Genomic DNA, 20,740 nt, shown 5'->3' with positions numbered 1-20,740 from the left:
GGCTTGTGAGCATAATTTGTTCCAGGAACATGCTTGTAATCTATAGCACCCGTAGATCAAGGCGAATTTCAAGAATTATTGGCTCAGTTGTGATCATGTGACATTTGGGGTCACGTACTATTCGTATTGCAAGACATCACTCATTTATCGAGTTAAAATTTATTAGAAATCATTGCTCATTTGCAGAACACTAGCAGAACAAGCTACTCACAATCCAAGGTTTTACTGTACTTCACTTATGCTACCTTTATTAGTTCCATTATAGTGTCATGACTACTAATCTGTCTTTTCAGCTAACCTCCAAAAACTAAAGGTCAGTTCTAACTAGAACCTGTAAGTAAAAAGCACCTGTAAGTAAGTAAAAAAGCACTTGCTCCTTCAATCCACCATGTCCAAACTGTTTTAGCTACCAGCCTAACACCATCACTTGATGTAAGCTAAAAAGAGAATACTAGCCAAAAGGTCCCTAGTTGGCTCTCTCACATATGTGGAAAATAATTTGAGACTCAATTTCAAATGGTTTTGGCTACTGAAATATCCTCATACTAATAATCTAATAAACCAATGTTAACATGTTATTACTGGAAATAAAATGCCATCTGAGCCAATAACCACAACTATACTGGTAATTACAACAGCTAATATGCACTGAGTGTTTACTATGTGCCAGGTACTCCTTTCAAGAGATTTAGAGATTTCAATTCATTTAATCCTTACACAAACCCTAGAAGAATACCATCACATTTTATAGATGAAAAAAATGAAGCAAAGTTAAATAATTTGTTCAAGGTTCACAGCAAGTAAAATGGCAGCCAGGATTCAAATCTAAGTCTAGCCCTAAAACTCACTGTTAACTATCATGGTATTATTGCTTCTCTCTGCCAAACTAGCAATAAAAAATATCCCTTTGACGGATTCTTAAAACAGAATTTTTACTACCAGGGAAGTAATTCTCTAAAAGTAAAGACTAGGAAATTTAATTATTCCTTCGCTGATTGAAGAAAAAAATTTCCACATTACACTTCTTTAATATATACATTTCAAAGTTCATTACCAAAAAAACCACCTTACATCGTATATATATATATATATATATATATATATATATATATATATATAGACACACACACACACACACACACACTTACCTGGCAAAAACTTCAAAGTTTGCAGCATCTGTCTTTCCTGAGAAAAATCCACCATTAAATGAGTCATGTTGTCACTGACCTTTGGTTTCAAAGAAAGGCGAAAGGCTGAAGCCATTGTTACTCTATGGTAAACAAAAATATACTTTTAAAAATAAAAGAATGGGGAGTATACCATATTTAATTTATAAATGAAAAGACAGACGTTATTTCACTTTAGTAATATCAGAAACTATAACAAAGGTAACAAAGCTAAAAATAAATTTGTTCTCAGAGTCTTTCGAAAATTAACTAAATAAAAAATTGTAAAATGTTTTTAATTTTAGACATTCAAATATAACTTAAAGCAACTTTCCTCCAGCCAGTTTTATAAAATTGTACACAAATAAAAATATCTCAAGAGAAAATATCCCATATAAAATCATCATTAGCAGACTCAACAGGGATCCGAGCCTCTGTACGCTCAATCTCACTGACTTCCTGATGCCAACCTCACCCCTTCTCACGTGCCAAATAATGAACTGCATGCTCTCTTTAGTAGTCACAACTACTCCATGTATCCTCAAATAAGAGTAAAAGTACACTGACCAAATATTGTGCACCTGGCAGCTGCTAAAGATGGGCGACGGATGAGAAAGGAGAGAAGTGAAATCACAATTTTGAAAACCATGTTAGTAGGTGTTGCTGTGATGCATCAAAATCAGCTAAACGGAAGGATATAAGGAGAAACAGCCTTGTAAAACCATATGCCATGGAAATAACAGTCCAATACACATTTATTAGATGAATATGGTATTAAAAACAAAACAAAAAAAGAAAGAAGCCATACCAGACCTCATTTTACACAAAGTATGGGGGAACTGTTCTGTCAATTAAAACTGGAGATTAAAAGAAATTCTTATATTCTATTAATTTGCCATTTTATCTCAAATTTCAATTTCTTATATTACAATAAGTTTCCACAAGTATAACAAAGTAACACCCCTTATCATCTTTGGTCAAAGAATGATACAAAAGTACTATTCACGGATGATGTCCTGCTAGCACACAATTTGAGAGAAGTAAATAGAGCTGAGGAACAAAGGGAATACTAGGCCTAGTCATTCAAATCTGCCAAATCTACCCAGAGATACGTGGTATGGGAAGTATCAAACTTGCTATCTTCAGTTATTTTGGGATAAAAAATGTCAAACGGATGCTGTATTCAGTTAGTTTACTTCATTTTAAAACTAGGAAAATAGGGCGCCTGGGTGGCTCAGTTGGTTAAGCGGCCGACTTCGGCTCAGGTCGTGATCTCGCAGTCCATGAGTTCAAGCCCCGCGTCGGGCTCTGTGCTGACAGCTCAGAACCTGGAGCCTGCTTCGGATTCTGTGTCTCCCTCTCTCTCTGACCCTCCCCCCATTCATGCTCTGTCTCTCTCTGTCTCAAAAATAAATAAACGTTAAAAAAAATTTTTTTAACTAGGAAAGTAGTTATTTTATTAATAACAATGACAGCTGATCTATTGACCAAGAAGAATGTGCTATAGTGAAATACAATTTATGGGAAAGGGAACTCACTGAATACCAAGCACAATGCTGAATATTTCACACACATTACTTTAAGTTATTGGTTCTCAATACTTAAATTTCAGGTGATATCAATAAAAAGTTAGAAACAAAGGCTCAGTCTTACTTTGTTCTTTTATTTATTTATTTTTGTAGAGAGTGTGCATGTGAGTGGGAAGGGCAGAGGGAGAGAGAGAGAATCTGAAGTGGGATCCATGCCCAGCAAAGAGCCTGAGAGGGGCTCAATCTCGTGACTGTGAGATCATGACATGAGCCAAAATCAAGAATTGGATGCTTAATCGACTGAGCCACCCAGGTGCCCCACTTAGTTTGTTCTTTACTGCCCCAAGTATCTTGTGATTTGAAGACTTCTGAAAGAGCTATATTCAGATAGGTACTTAGTAAATGACTACTGAATCAATAAATGGGTTTGAACCTACTTGGATGCTTCTAAACCTATTTAAACGCTTTTTGAGAACTGTTCAAAAAAAAATATCCGAAAGTATTTTAGGGAATTTAAATCTGAAACTTTATCTACAAAACTTGATTTTAATCACTATGTCCTCAAAGAAAAAGAATGTCCCCCAAAAGTACATTAGAAAGGTCTATTAAAACTTAAAAAACAAGAATAACCTTTATTTTCTAGTCAATGAAGATTTCAGTCTCCATAAATCAACACAGATGTACAACAATGCTATAATCTTTCAAAAGACTGAACAAATTTTTTACTTTTAAACTGAATAAATTTAGACCATTGTGTCTGAAAGCCCAAACCAACAATCTACAATCCTAGATAATTCTCTACAAGATCCTTGTGATCAGGACTGTTTTAATTCACCTTGATTTTCTTGATTTACTTCCTATCATACAAGCTGAATACAAGGATCATTTCCCCTTAGTTTTATTTTTACAAAGACAAAATAACTGCAAAACATATGCATGAGCACTTTCATTTCCTCACAGTATCTACCTAATTAACTTGACCTACCCTTTCAAGATCCCTTTCTTTCAAGAACCAGAAATCCACAACAAACCTCAACTAATCATCTTACAACATTACTAAAAGCACCCAGAAGTACATACTAGTGATCTGTAAAGTTACAGAGATCTGATGTGTATTATCTTTTCATTTCAGTTGCTAGTTTTAACTGTCACTCCCACTGTTTCTCCTGCATAACCTCTATCACAACAAATGATAAATATTCAATTTCAATTGTATATACTTGATTCCCTGCTCAGGTATGGTACACACTTTTCCTTAAAATGCCACTTCTTCCCTCAGTAGAAACTGTTTTATTTTGACTATATATTTAAATTATTTTTATATCATAAATGGCAATGATGGAATTCTAGAAGCTTGTTTCCTGACAGAGCACCTAATATCTTTATCAGAGAAACCTGGACATTATGAAGTTTTAAAACATTAAGCCCAAGACCCAGAAGTTCTCAGGCAGTGAGGAAAAATTTTGTAGGTAGCCAAAATAAATAATGTATAGACTTTGACCAAAAAAAAAAAAAAAAAAAAGTGCTTTGACAGAGAAAAGGAACCCTGACTGCTGATATCACTCAGAAACTGATGAAATCAAGCCAAGAAGTAGGCTTCGAGGGGCAAAGAAGTTAAGCTTCACTAAAGCTTTGCATTCAGCCATGAAAAATGAGCATTAAATTCTGACAAACATATCTGGACAGAGAAAGAGGTAAGGGGTAAGAAAAGGTTTCTTGGAAGCACAGAACCATATAGATTCCTAGGAGAGGAACAAAAGAAGATCTTGCAAGGGCTCTCATAAAAAGTCTTTGGATAGCCAAAAGCCTGACTAGGAAATGACTTCTAATCCAGAAAATCAGAGACCAGGGAAAGACGGAGTGGAGAGTGGAGTAGGTGGCTAAAGAGAATGATCTAGCCACACTGAAAGATGGATTACTCGTACCGAATTCCAGCAGATACAACCCAATTCTACCTTATCCAAAAAACTGACCTATCTAGCACCCATTCCTTTGTACAGTCAATACTTCTCACCTTCAAATTCTCATAATCACCCTTCCACAAGCAGGACTGATAAGAATGACCCACGTCTTTAATCACTCCCTGATATAAAATATACCAAAAATATATAAAAACTAACATCTGTGCTAAGAGTGCTAAAGACTGGCATGTGACTCTTGCCTCTAGTCAAATAATAGGCCATCAGAAAAACAGAATTGAAGACTTCAGCCAAGATTAACAATAGACACACTGGTTTTCACACAACCCATGATGAATAATTTTGTGAATTATCTGATGAAGAATAATTTAATCTAGGATTCAGAGTGGTGCTTTGAAGAGCTACCCCTTTCAGCAAATTTCATAATCCTCATATTATGTGATATTAAGTGATAGTCTCACTATTCAATGTGTAGTGATTAGCCAGGAAGAGCAAAACCATCCCTTCTGTGGTAACCCAATCCAAAACTGCAAGCAGCTCTTTTAGCCCTCTGGTGTATTCATTACAGCCAGTACTACATTACCTTTCTTAATCCTGTCTCTACCAATGAGAAAGACCTCTTAAAACAAAGTCATCATTTTAATTTTCTCTTCCCACACACTAAATAGGAGTGGCATGAGAAACAGAAAGAGATGGCACCAGGAACAGGATGGAATGAGAATACAAAGGTGTTAAACAGGAGAGCAGTGAAGTAGGAGAGCTTTAGCTCTTGAGGACTATTAAAAATGCTATGACTTCTCAAAAAATAAGACATAATTATAAAATTTATGAACAAAAAAATACATTCCAGGAAATATGTATTTTTTAATTATCCAAAATGGGTTCCCAACCATTCATAGCTAATTAAAGAACTGTACTAAAACTAACTATATTATACCAGAAATGAAATTCTTTTGGAAGTACATAATTGCCCACAACTAATTTTTGTTAATCTTGCTGATATATTATTTATTCCAGAAGATATGCAGAAGACATTTTCTTTTTTTATACTTGGATATTAGGTATTTTTATTTTAACCAATGAAAGTCTAGTAAGAAACTGTTCTTGAATTTCATTTCTGACTTCAATATTGACACATATAAAAATGTAGGTTGTATACCATACCTATCCTTGATCTGTCTGGCAGCCTTGAAGTAAATCAGGGAGAAGAGAAAGAAGGCAGTTAGTGTTTTTCATGCAAGTTTCAATGGCAGTGACATGCAAGAAAAGTTAGGATACAAACCCTGGAATAGATTAGTTTCACAGTCATCAAAACATGTATTACAGGAAATCTGTACAGTTCATATCAGCTTGCACAATGTGATGTTAGAATTATAGTAAAAAAAAAAAAAATCCAGACCCCCATATAAGTCACCTTAAAAGGAGGAAAATTTAACACTTCAAACTAATTCCAGATGACTATAAATGTTTTTCCTTACCTTAAGATTATCAAAGCACACCTCCACTTGCATTCAGTCTGACACTCTTCAACTAGAACAATCAATCTCCTTCATGGGGCACACATTTCTATGCAATCTAATGGTTTTCTTATACATGTCAAATCTGTTCTCCAATTTTTCTTCAGTGATCTTTCACCATTTCATCATGGTTGTTCCAAGTTTTCTCTATATGCCTTCCCTGGGCAAAGACTTTGTATTTTGAGAGCTTGCCTGCTAACATATAAAACTGGGCTGCAGTTCTACAATCCTTTATCCAAAAGAGTAAAGTTGTAATGACAAAAATTCAGACAAGGAGAAACCAGAGAAATACTTGTAGCAATAGGGTCTTTCCCTGAGATGATACAGAAGCTGCTAACTTAAACCTACTCTGCATGAGATATGTTTGGGTTTTTTAAGGTTTTTTTTGAGAATGCTAACACAAGTTTAGGAAAGAAAGAGCTATCACTTGGTGCTATAGAGTATACAGAAAAACAATGAAACATACACACAAAAACTGCTGTCCCCTTCACATTTACATAGAATGTAATATATTTAACGAAAGTTTTTTTTCCCCCACACTGACCACCATAATTAGCAATAATACATCCAATGTAAACTATAGCTGTTTTGTTCTACACTCTAATCCTAGGCCTTGCAAAACGCCTGGCACATGGTAATACTAATAGTTATTCAATTTAGTTGAACACTAATTTGATGTATATAGCAATGCTTCTGCTGCCTCTCCTCTTCAGTTCTAATACTGTTCTTATTTGGTATTGGTCATTTTTATACCCATCCAAAATATTCTGGTCTGAATATCTTTCTACACAAAAAACCAGAACTGACATTTAGGACATCAGCATATGACACATTACCAGCACTACCAGAATCAACTGTGAGACTTGTATACTAATCATTCTCTCCCCTTTATCAAGAAATTTTAGTCCTGGGGTGCTTGGGTGGCTTATTCAGTTAAACGTCCAACTTGGGCTCATGTCATGAGCTCATAGATCATGGATTTGAGCCCTGCGTCGGGCTCTGTGCTGACAGCCCGGAGCCTGGAGCCTGCTTTGGATTCTGTGTCTCCCTCCCTCTCTGTCCCTCCCCTGCTTGTGTTCTGTCTCTCTTTCAAAAATTAATAAACATTTAAAAAATTTAAAACCAAAAAGACATTTTAGTCCTTAATAAGTTTCTAAAGAGACTTTCCAAGTCCCGCATTCTGCAGGAAACAACCCAATTAGGTGGCACTGATATGTGTCTCAAGTCATGATACTACCTTGGTATTAGGAACAAGAAATGTTAAGAAAGTCAATTACAATGATTTTTAAAAACCACTGTCATTACAGCTAGAATTACAAACCAAAGATTTTAATATAAATGTCAGAGGAGAGAAAGAGGAGAATCCTCTTGTTTCTTTAAATATGGATAAGTGCCACTACCATTACCCCTAGACTCCCTTTATTTCTTCCTCCAGGTGAGGTGAAAGGACTTAATCTGAGATGGGTTTGAAAGGAGAAACCAGAAATAAGTAGCTCAATTACTTTTCCTCTTTCTGGCAACTTGCTTGCCTACTGAGAACATATATTCTGTTCTTTGCCTCTATGCAGGAAGTTTGACAGAAACAGGCTCTCTCTCACACACACACAGAACTGAGATAGCCTTGTATTGACTATATCTAGGTGGGCAAGTCTGACTAACTCTAGGATTCAGTATTAGAAAGCTTACCCGTTGATATAAGCCAAATTCTCCAGTATCGTTTTGTTGGTATTTGGCTTATCAGCTTTACTGTCTTCTCTTATTTCCCAACTGGTTTAGAACTTGGTTAGAGAAATGTTACTTACCTGTCACTCTCAAAGAACCCAACAATCTGAAGACCATTACTATCTTTTTTTAAAAAATACACTAAGATTTTGTTTCATCTTTCAAGAACACTATACAATATATATGTTTAATTTCCCTACAACAATTTTCTTTAAAGTAATCTCTATACCCAAAGTGGGGCTCAAACTCACGAGCCTGAGATTAAGATTCGCATGCTCTACTGATGGAGCCAGCCAGGCGCCCTCAATACTGTGTCTTTTAAACTGACCATAGTGATTCAATTTTGTGTCTAGAGTTACTTAATTTAGTAACGGTGCCGTTTTTTTAGTGTGTCTGTGCAAGTGCATGCATGTGCACACGCATGTAAAGCTTTCTTGTTATCATTTAATGTACTAGATTACTTGTGGCAAACCAGAAAAGGAATACATGAAAAGCCAAATAATGTTGGAAAAATTGTCTTGTGTATTTACACATAAACATACCCAGGTGATCAAACTGAAGACTCAGCATTTCCTCTTTCATTTAGGTTCAAATTTAACAGTACATACACTGTGTAAATGCAGAAGGGGTTGAAAAAGTTACTCTGTGTGATAAAAAAGGGGAGAAAGTCTCAAATTCTGAAGATACTTCTCTAAAAGGGCCCAATTTCAAGAAACATCTTAAATTGGAAAATTGTTTAATTTTCTGGAATTTCTTCTCCCAAAGCAGAAATCTATCCAAAAGACACACATTACTATGCTGCCTGATTCCTCTTTCAAGAGTGACACATTCTGTCAATTAAACATCTCTGCTTACCAAGTACCAAACGATTTCAGAATTTACCATTGCTCTATCTCTAACACATTTATTTGCATCTACAGAATTCCACTTAGTGAATTATGAATAGGCCTCAGTGAATCTTCAGATTTTTGGGTAATGGCACTGTATATTTTTAGAAAGCCTTCAAGAAGTATTAGCCATATTACCTTGCTCAATACCACTGTTTTCAATTTCAATAACTATTTCTATTTCAATCTTTTATTGAAATCCTTGCCAACACTTAACTTTATTGCCTTCAGATATGGCTCCTTTCTCTCCCAATCTCTTCCTCCACCTCTCAATTAATTGTTTTCAAAATAAATCTTACAATCCTGATCAGTTATAGGAATCTATCACCTGAGACCAAACTTCTTTAAATAGAACTGTAATAAGAGTATAAATAGGAGTAATTGCAAATGGTTCTTCATAATTACCAATTAGATATAAAGAAGTTAAACCAGATCTTTCTCAATCTCTCTTGGTTTTAATCTGCTATAAGTACATACAGAAACTATTTTCTTCCATGAATTTATCAAGCACTCTGAAGGTTAAGATCTTATTGTTTCTGTATTTCTTTTTAATATCCTCATTTTTCTATTTTTATAGGAAGATGTTAGATACAAAGTACCCTAAAATAACTCAACTGTGGAGCAGCTAATTGAATAGTATTTTCTAAACAGTTAAAATGGAAATAAAATAAAAATTTTAGATCTTGTTTATTGTACTCAATGAATCATTTACCCAAAAAGAACAAAATTTGAGATTTTCAAATTTCTTCCACTCAGCAAAAGTTTTGAAATTCATCAGTAAAAAATATGCAGTCTGAGACCAAGGTTTAAGAGATCTGAGTTTCACACCACATGAACCAACAAGTTACTTAACTCGTTTAGGATTCAGTTACCTCATCTATAAGGTGATGAGCACTAAAGTATCTTCAAACCCCAAAAGTTCATCCTAAGCTATCTTATTTTCACATAACTTTTAAAAAATTATCCAAATTAAACACTGCAACAATCGAATTCTCTGAAATACAGACTAAAATGAAGAGGCCACTAGGGAAAAGTTAGTTAAAATCAGAACATTAATAAAAAGCAACAAAAATAAGAATACAGTTGACCCTTGAACAACACAGGCTTTGAACTACATGGCCCACTTATATATAGGTTGTTTACAGCATAGTGCTGTAAACGTGTTTTCTTTTCCTTATGATTTTCTTAGTAACATTTTCTTTTCTCTAGCTTACTTTAAGAATTCAGCATATAATACACATAACACACAAAATATACATTAATCAACTATGCTATAGGTATGGGTTCTGGTCAACAGTAGGCTATGAGTAGTTAAGTTTTGGGTGAGTCAAAAGTCACATATGGAGGGGCGCCTGGGTGGCTCAGTCGGTTAAGTGTCCGACTTCGGCTCAGGTCATGATCTCACAGTCCATGAGTTTGAGCCCCGCATCGGGCTCCGTGCTGACAGCTCAGAGCCTGGAGCCTGCTTCAGATTCTGTGTCTCCCTCTCTCTCTGACCCTCCCCCGTTCATGCTCTGTCTCTCTCTGTCTCAAAAATAAATAAAACATTAAAAAAAAAAGTCATACATGGATTTTAAACTATGTGGAGGTTGGTGCTCATAGCTCCTATCTTGTTTAAGGGCCAACTGTATATCTGTTTCTGAATAACAATAGAGAAAAATACACTCATGCTGTCAAAATGATGAATCTAGCAAAAGCTAGATTTCAAAACTAGCATTTGCCTGACAGGATTTATCTTTATTTTGATTTGCAGTAGAGTCCAACAGAGTTCCTGGTAACACTCTGAATGCCACACAACACTAAGAAACTTTTCAAGTCTTGTCTATATGTTCATTCACATTGTTTTAGTATAAAACAGATTTTCCCATTAGATTTGGGAAACATAATTTTGTAATGTTTTCTCGAGACAATCTGAAAATGACTAAGGGGCAAACATTTAATACTTTCCCAATACTGTTTATAATATATAATTGAGACTCCTACCCTCACCCCAAAAATACCATATTAAGGAATAACGTGGGAAATGAAAGGGACTCCAAGAAAATGAAAAAGAGATGGCTCCAAAGAATGAAAGAGAAAATGAAAAGAGATGCTATTTTCCTTTAAGCAAAAATACTAGCTTTAAAAAAAATAAAAAACAAAACTACTACACACCAGTTGAAACCATATATTAAAAGTTTTATATTTTCGATACATATCCTTATCTGTTTATAAAAAGAACTAAAATATGATCATTTAAGCCTTCTTCACAAAGCTACAGTAAATAACTTGAAATAAATTTTGAATACAGTACTGCATACATCTGTTCTATGACTAAGCACATAAGACATAAATGCCCAGAAATGAAATAAGGTGAAAAATTACAGTTTGGGCTATTCTATTCGAAAAATTTTTTAAAGTAGGCTTCACACCCAGTGTGAAGCCCAATGCAGGGCTTGAACTCACAACCCCCGAGACCAAGACCTGAGCTGAGATCAAGAGTCAGATGCTTGACTGACTGAGCCATCCAGGCACCCACAGTTTGGCCATTCTTAACAAATATTTGTATTTGTTTTTAAATTGCCTTCGTAACTGAAACATTCACGCTTTTGGTAAAGATTTTTTCCTCTCTCAGCATTCCTGACTTCAACCCACAGAAAGCACTTCTGCTAATACTCCTGTTCCCTTGAAAACACACTGAGCTTCTACCCTTCTCCTTATTTGTTCCACCCAGTGGTCAAGGCTGACACCGACTGAACAATATGCCAATGGTGAGTTACTATGAGTCTGAAGTGGGAAATACACAAAATCCATTCTCCCTTTTCGTCTAAGATCGAATGCAGAAGACACTGTTCCCCTTTCACCCCACCCTGTACTTTTTATTCCACTGAAGGTTCCATGTACAGGTACCCATTCCCTCCCTTCTAGTCTAACAAATTGGGTTATGTGTGGCAAGATAATGAACTGGATGGTTAGTGACTTAGAAACTGCCCCACAGACTCATCTCTTTTCACAAGAAGAATTCAAGTTCCAAATTTAGGGATGGGGGAACAGAAATATTAATTTTGCCAAAGGATCCAAGCAATGCTCTGCAGACCAGCTATTAGCAGAGAAGCCAGGTTTGGTGGGGTTTTGGCTACTTGTCCATCCAGAAATAAAGGAAATGATCCAAATTTCATTTGCTTGTGAGCCTTCTTCATATATTCATATCAAGCAAACCTCTAACAATTAAAAAAAGTTAATGAAAATAAAACAAATTTGTAATGCCAAATTTTAAAAAATTAATGAAAGTATGTTCCAATATCCTTTTCCATTTGTGCCATTTTTACTCACTCATTTTCAGATTGCCTAATGCTGGTAAAAAGCATAGCTTCATATTCAAGTACTGCTGAGGTACTGCAACATGATCATTTAAATGTTAGTACTTAAAGTACTCTTTTTGAAAATAATAAAGTCTAAAAAGACTCAGGGGCTGGATTTCAGCCTATGATTTTTTTGTGCCCACGAGCTATTCAAATCAATCTGATTTAATCACTTTAATATGGGATATTCATAACCAGTATACCTTAAAAGAATTTATTTTCCCAAATATCTAACAATATACTGCTAGCCCAATAATTAATCTTTTAAGTCATCTTCCCTATTCTGTCAGCAATTAGGTGTTTGAGGCAAGCTTATCTATAGTCCACGCAGCTGACTAGAAAAGTGAACTTGGTTTGTGACTTGGAGTCAAACTATTATTTGGATATTATTTGGATGTACTAAGAAAATAATCACAAACAACTCTCAGTTAAGCATTTTTCTTGAACAATAAACTCAGATTTTTAGGTACAAAACAATGACAAATAATTTATTTCACCGCATTTCCAATTGGGTTAAGCAATTAAGCAATACTGCACAATGCTGAAAAACCAAAATAATAAAATAAAAAGCAAGGTGGAACATTAAAAAAATATGTTTAAACCACAATTGGATTTATCAGAACCTTCCTAATTGACAATCATCTGGGAATAAGTTTTAACAAAGTTATGACAAAGGAAAAAAGGAGAAAACAGCAGCCTTTGAGAGCAAGGGGAAGGGACTCAGAAAATAGTGGAAAGAGAAACTTGGAAGAAACAAACTTGATCAGTTTTCCCAAGCGTCCGTCCCTACTTAAATGCAACTGGGTTCAAGTTGTTTTTGAGTACTTTTGTCTATATTTTACTGTTTTCCTATCTTCTTCCTCACTCTCAGGCTGTTAGTTCTTGCTGCTATGATTATGCTTGTCATTTATAACTACCTCACTCCACTAGAAGGGGACTCTGTTAACAACTAGGAAACTGAAGAAAAAACTAAAAATTTACTAGCGCCATGTATATAATAGTCACCAGATTCTAAGAAGCTATCATGAAAAAAGAATATTAATTCCTGCCCATGAACTCTATGACACTAATTTTGATGACTCAGATACTTTTTGCTTTCTGTAAATTTTTTGGCTATGTTCCAGATATTTGAGGTTATCCCATAAACATCCTCTGCAAAGGTGATGTATATATATTTTTAAAGTACTTTAAAGTATGATACATTTCCCTCATAATTCCTTTATATAGCAAGTCCTACCAAATGCAAAGATGAACCTACTTACAATCTACCTCCAAATTCAAGAATTAAGTAATTCACAGATTTACAGCAAAAGAATGTTTTTATTCATTTCATTAGAAGTAATCCATTTTTAAAATTCATTTTCAAAATGCAAGGGATGTAAACCACTAAAATGTTATCTTCTCAAGGAAGTTTTTTCTACCTTCAAGTTCAGAGAAAAATCATGAAATTAAAATATTAGATGGACAAAAATGGATTATAAAACCGTGCTAATGCAGTTTTCACTACATACTCCACAAAGACCAAGAAAATATCAAATTCAAATATCTTATCTTGATAAAATTCCTACATAGTATATATTTTACTAATTATATAGCTCAAGTTCCCACTTTTCTCACACCTTTTTTTAATATATTCTACATCCTTATTCTACATCAAATAGAGTGTATTTGATTTGATAACTTGGTAATCATTTAAAAATGACCCAACTTAAAATAAAAATTAGAATCTAGAAATCAGAATCTCCTAAATACCAGGATCTAGGTAAAAACATTAACAGTCTTATTATTCTACTGCTTATATTTCATACCAAACATACCCTTCAAGTAAGATCCTACATTTTGGGGGCACCTGGCTGGCTCAGTCGGTTAAGCGTCCTACTCTTGATTTCAGCTCAGGCCATGATTTCACAGGTTCGTGAGTTCGAGCCCCACATCAAGCTCCACACTGACAGTGCAGAGCCTGCTTGGGATTCTCTCTCTCCATCTCTCTCTGCCCCTCCCTTGCTCTTGTGTGCATGCTCTCTCTCTAAATAAATAAACTTAAAAAAAAGAACCTACATCATCATATTTTAACAAAACATTCAAACAATTACACTAAACAGTGGGACATTTAATAACAGATTTAATAACAAATTTCACTAGGTTACAGTGCTCATCTGCATCAAGTGATATTTTCCCAATCAGCTCATAAAAGGAATACAAAACTAGGTTTTGAACAATGTTAATAGCAATATTAATCTTCTTTCCTAAGTCAAAAAATACTTATAACAAAGGTAAAAAACACAAGTACCCTTAAAATAAATAACCAGTAGGGATGTAATTGAAAAAGAAAATAGGGGCGCCTGGGTGGCTCAGTCGGTTAAGCATCCGACTTCAGCTCAGGTAATGATCTCACAGTTCATGAGTTCGAGCCCCACATCGGGCTCTGTGCTGACAGCTTAGATCCTGGAGCCTGCTTCAAATTCTGTGTCTCCCTCTCTCTCTGCTCCTCCCCCGCTCATGCTCTGTCTCTCTCCTTCAAAGATAAATAAAAGCATTAAAAAAAAATTTTTTTAAAAAGAAAAAGAAAATAACTTGATTCATCTGAATAGAGCATTAAAGAGAAATTAAATAATTTGTTCTTGACTCCAAAGACACATCTGGGTGTCTGCTTTGGAATACATAAATATACAGCAATTTACTTAAGAAATTCCAAGCCTATTTATTTACTTATTTATTTATTTTTAATTTTTGAGCAAGAGAGAACATGTGAGTGGAAGAGAGGGGCAGAGGGAGAGAGAGAATCCCAAGAAGGCTCCACGATCAGCACAGAGCCCAACGTGGGGATCAGTCCCATGACGCTGGGATCATGACCTGAGCTGAAATCAAGAGCTGGATGTTCAACTGATTGAGCCACCCAGGCGCCCTCCACAAAGACTTTTTTAGAATTAGAAATAGCTGAATAAATCCAAAATTGAAAGGGAAAGCACCATTTTTTTTTAAACAAAACTTTCCTATTTAAGTGGTTTAGTTTTTTGGCTGGTTTTTTGGTACCTTTGAAAATTCTTCAGGTTCCTTTAGATCTAATGACCGTGTTGCAAATTCTAGTAGTTCTTCTGAGTTCTCCAACGCATTATTACATTGACTGAGCTGACTCTAAAAAAGAATAAAAATAAATCTTTAAAACAAATTTCCTATTTCCATGAGGATCTTAACTGTATATTGTTATAATGAACTTACAATTTGAATAGCAAAAATTGAACAAAAATATTTTAGAGAGGTGTTAAAGCAACATAATCACTAGTCATATATGTAAGAAATTTTAATTATTTTAATACATTGTACTTAACATCTTTCCATAATTTATTCAAAATAGCTTAACTGCATACAGATATAGATATACCCATCATTTAAAAACACAAAAGAAAATAAAGCAGTTATAAAAAGTTGGGGTCAAATTCACTTAAAGATTCTTCTCAATCAAGATAATCAGAAAACTACAAACAACTTAGTTAACTATCAACAATTTAAATTAAAATATCAAAATAATTCATCTGCAGACAACATCCTCTATAAATGAAGACTAAATTTCTTGATAATATTTAACAATTTAAACTAAAGTTTATTAATCAAGTTAAAGGTACATTCAGTTGAGCATAATTTTAATATTCCATTTATCACATTACTCAAATAATACATACTACCATAAATGATAATTTATAGTTTCCAAAATTGGGTAACACAGGAATCACAAATGGAATTGTCAAGATTTCAAAAAGAATAAAGAGGAACAAAAGATGGTAACTGTTACAGTGATGTGCTCTGTTATGGTGATGTATTAATTTCAAGTACCAGTCTTTCTTAGTTCTCTTCCATTCTATCATTTGTGGTCTAAAACTAAGCCCAGTCATGAAAAACTATTGTTAGTGATACCTTTAAACAAAGAAACAGATATATTTCTAAGTTTTTAACGTACTCAAGATTTTTCTTCAGAATATTAATATCTATTACTATCTATTCCATATTCAAATCTACTTAGGTTTCCCTTAAGATCAGCACTAAAGATAAACTATGGCTAATTTTCTTAGTTTCTGGATGTGTTATATTTTAACTTTGGAAAAGTAGAATAGTTTTATCATATTTTGGGTTAAAATAGGTTTTCATGTATTATTCTAAGAACCCAACCACAATCTACTAAAAATACTACTCCTTCTAGGAGTAAAACTCTTATGAGTTCCAAAGAATAATTAACAAACCACCATTTGAAATATCTCAATTGTTGGAGAGCTTTATGAAAGGTTTAAGCAAAATCACAGAACAAAATGGTAGCTATAAATGGTCTACACAGGATCACTAGGGCAAACTAAGTTAATATAGCTTTAAAGTAAGAAATAACAAAAAGAATAAGGAATATATCTCAAGTAACCATTAAAAGAATCAAATCTGAGGTCAAAGTTTAAGATAAAATATCTTATTCTAAGAAAATGTTATAAATTTGCTTTCAAGTCAAGAGGGAAAGTTAAAAAGAGTACAAAGGAATTCAATTTAAAGAGCAATAATAACTTGTCAGTTATTTAGAGGAATTAATAAAATCTTAATGAAAACAACATACTATCGAGTTTGTGAACCCAAAGGAAAAACAGAGATACTCTACTGTCTTCAACTAAAGAAGAAAATGGCATCAGTAGCCAAGTTGTGATTCTTTTTAATGTTTGTTTTTTAAACTATCCCAATAAACCTTTAATATTTGAATTACCATTAGGCTGATATCACCATAACTTTTCCTTTGACTCATAATACAAAAACATCCTCAAGAATGAACTTCTGTCCACTAAGCTTATATTTCAACAACTCACAGTCTTATTTATAGCGTATTGTCCCCTCAATATCTCTTGATCTCCCCTAGATCACTATTCCTATGAAAAAAAAAATTGCCAAAATTTTTGTGGCATTGAGGAACAGCAAGTATTAAGAGTTACAAAGGATAATCAAGTGTAAGATTTAAAAAAAAGAAAAAAAGAAAACAATGGAATCTCTGGAAAAAATGAAGATCTCAAGTGATGATACAGGAAGAGAAAAATCGTCTAACATCCTTGTAGTGACCACTTTGAAACAGTACTTGGAATTCTGCTTCTATTTTCTGCAATGTTCTGAATTCTCCATCGTTATTCAACAGCCAGTGATGAATCTGATAGAATACTTGACAAAAAAATCAGAGTAAAATCATCCCTTTTAAAAAGAGCCCAAATGTAAATTTAATGGAAGACTTCCATGAATCATCAGCTCAGTGGCAAAAAAAAAAAAAAAAAAAAAAAATTATCATGTAATTAAGATTCACAAAATCCAAAGTAAACAAAGTTCATCTGAGACTATAAGAAAAAGAGTTTAAATAAATTTATGTAACCCAATTTTCTATTAATGGCAATTTAGTCAACAACTAGAAACAGAAACTTAATAGTTTATAAGAGCAATAAATGCAGCTCATTCTAAGAACAGCACTGTAGATTTTACGTGTACACACATATATCCAGCTCTGTATATGGCTGTCAGAAAATAAGTTCTGAAATTAAAATATCACACTTCTTTTGCAAGTCTTAAAGACATACTTTAAATCAAACTCCACAATGGATAGAAATTACCCCATTCTGAAAATCTCAAACATCTTGAGTTAATAAAGAACTCTTCTTTTTTTTTTTTAAAGCTTATTTATTATGTTTAGAGAGAGAGAAAAAAGAGCAAGTAGGGGAGGGGCAGAGAGGGAGAGAGGGAGAGAGAATCCCAAGCAGGCTCCACACTGTCAGCACAGAGTATGATGTGGAGCTCAAACTCACAAAACCATGAGATCATGACCAGAACCAAAATCAAGACTTGGACACTTAACCGACTGAGCCACCCAGGCACCCCAAAGAATAACACTTCTAAAAATCAAAACCCACATGCCATGACATAAATGATACAGATCTATCCTCCAAATCGGCACTGACTTGGCTTCAAGACGATTCGAAGACTCTTCCAAACTTTTGAACTTTGATGATCTTAACAACTGACCAACCTCTTAACTGAAATACCCCCTCTTACCTTTATTAATTAAGCTTTTCCTCCCTCAAAGCACTTCAAATCAGTTTCTTTTCTTTTTTAAGTTGATTTATTTATTTTGAGAGACAGCGTGAGCAGGGGAAGGGCAGAGAGGGGAAGGGAGAATCTCAGGAACCATGAGACCATGACCTGAGTTGAAATGGGAGTCAAATGCTTAACTGACCGAGCCACCCAGGCACCCCAAAAATGAAATACTGTACTCTGAAGTAAACTTAACTAAGGAGGCAAAAGACCTATACATTTAATGCTATAAAACTAGTGCTGAAAGAAATTAAAGCTGATACAAATAAATGGAAAGATATCCCATGATCTCAATTGGAAGACTTAATATTATTAAAGTGTCTATACCACCCAAGTCAATCTACAAATTTAATTCAATCCCTATCAAAATTTCATGGCATCTTTTTTGCAGAAATAGAAAAAAAAAAAAAATGTTAAAATTCACAAGGAATCCCAAGGGACTCCAAAGTGCCAAACAATCCTGAAAAAGAAGAACCAAGCTGGAGACCTCACTCACACTTTCTGATTTTAAAATTTATTACAAAGCTACAGTAATCAGGACAGTGTGGTAGTGGCATAGAGACAGACATATAGACCAGAGCCCATACAGAGCCCAGAAAGGATCCCACACATACGCAGTTAAATGATCTTTGATAAGAGTGTCAAACCACACAATGAGAAAACCACAGAATCTTTTTAGACAAATGGTGCTGGAAAAACTGGATACTCACATGCAAAAGAATGAACTGAGACCCTTACCTAACAATACATACAAAAATTAACTCGAAATGGATTAAAGACCTTAATTAATACAAGCCCCAAAATTATAAAACTGGTAAGAGAAAACACAGAGGAAAAGCTTCATGACACTGGGTCTGCAATGAATTCTTGACTATGACACCAAAAGCAAAAAGAGACAAATGGGACTATACCAAATTTAAAAATTTCTCCATATTAAAGGAAATAACACAGTGAAAAGACAACCTACGGGATGGTGGAAAATAATTACAAATCCTACATCTGACAAAGGGTTAATATCCAGAATATATAAAGAACTCCTACAATTCAACAACAAAAAACAACCCAATTAAAAAATGAGCAGGAGGCCTGAATAAACATTTCCCCAAAGAAGACATACAAATGGGCAACAAGTATATGAAAAGATGCTCAACATCATTAATCATTAGAGATGCAAATCAAAGCTATGATGAGATACCATCTCACATACATTAAGATGGTTACTACTGGAGTGCCTGGGTGACTCAGACGGCTAATTACCCAACATCAGCTTAGGTCATGATCTCGCAGTTCATGAGTTTAAGCCCCGCAAAAGGCTCTGTTCTGACAGCTCACAGCCTGGACCTTGCTTCAGAGTCTGTGTTTTCCCCCTTTCTCTACCCTTCCCCTGCTTGCACTCTGTCTCTCTCAAAAAAAATAAAATAAACATTAAAAAAAAATAAAGATGGCTACTACCAAAAAATATTTAAAATATGGATGAATAGGTGATGGTGGTCAATAGGTACAAATTTCCAGTTATAAAATAAGTCCTGGGAATGTAATGTACAGCACGGTGAATACAATTAATAATATCATATTGCACATTTTGCAACATAGGCCTCAAATTCACGACCCCAAGATCAAGAGCTGCAGGTTCTACCAACTGAGCCAGCCAGGTACCCCTACTGTACTGTATATTTAAACACTGCTAAGAGAGTAGATCTTAAAAGTTCTTATCACAAGAAAAAAAGTCTGTAACTATGTGTGGTGATGGCTGTCAGCTAGACTTACTGTGGTGGTCATTTTGCAATATGTATAAATAGCAAATTATTATATTGTACACATAAAACTAATCAAATGTTATAGGTCACATCTCAATTTAAATAATAATGATAGTAATAATAATAACAATAAAATAGAGGGGCACCTGGGTGGTTCAGTCAGTTAAACATCTGACTCTTGATTTCAGGTCATGGTCATGATCTCACAGTTCGTGGGATCTTGTCCTGCATTGGGCTCCATTCTTTTTTTTTTTTTTTTTTTTTTAATTTTTTTTTTTAACGTTTATTTATTTTTGAGACAGAGAGAGACAGAGCATGAACAGGGGAGGGTCAGAGAGAGAGGGAGACACAGAATCTGAAATGAGCTCCGGGCTCTGAGCTGTCAGCACAGAGCCCGATGCGGGGCTCGAACTCACAGACCGTGAGATCGACCTGAGCCGAAGTCAGCCGCTTAACCGACTGAGCCACCCAGGCGCCCCGCATTGGGCTCCATTCTGACAGCAAAGCCTACCTGGGATTCTCTCTCTCTGCCCCTCCCCCACTCACCCTCCTTCTTTTTCTCTCTCTCTTTCAAAAATAAATAAAAGCAGTTAAGAAGGTAAATCTTAGGTTTTTAACCACAATTAAGAAAAAACAAGAGGGATGCCTGCCTGGGTGGCTCAGTTGATTAAGCATCCGATTCTTAATTTCACTCAGGTCATGATCTCAGTTTGTGAGTTCAAGCCCCACATCGGGGCTCTGCGCTGACCTCACAGAGACTGCTTCAGATTCTGTGTCTCCCTCTCTCTCTTCCCCTCCCCCACTTG

At 34.8% G+C, this 20,740-nt stretch overlaps 1 protein-coding gene across 5 annotated transcripts in view; it reads right to left on the bottom strand.

The window, feature by feature from the left end:
• The window catches only part of FSD1L (fibronectin type III and SPRY domain containing 1 like), a 78,489-nt gene that overhangs the window by 35,919 nt on the left and 21,830 nt on the right, over window positions 1-20,740 (bottom strand). For all 5 annotated transcript variants that reach the window (XM_060609129.3, XM_060609130.3, XM_060609131.3 and 2 more), the window contains exons 4-6: window positions 15,115-15,216; window positions 5,779-5,801; window positions 1,149-1,270 (exon numbers count right to left, since the gene is read on the bottom strand). In XM_060609129.3, coding sequence (XP_060465112.2) covers window positions 1,149-1,270; window positions 5,779-5,801; window positions 15,115-15,216 — 247 coding nt within the window. The remainder of the gene's footprint in view (window positions 1-1,148; window positions 1,271-5,778; window positions 5,802-15,114; window positions 15,217-20,740) is intronic.

The sequence above is a fragment of the Panthera onca genome, chromosome D4 (genome assembly GCF_046562875.1).
Source record: "Panthera onca isolate mPanOnc1 chromosome D4, mPanOnc1 haplotype 2, whole genome shotgun sequence".
NCBI lineage: Eukaryota > Metazoa > Chordata > Mammalia > Carnivora > Felidae > Panthera > Panthera onca.
The sequence above is the reverse complement of the archived record's forward strand: the minus strand, read 5'-3'. Positions and strand labels throughout refer to the sequence as shown.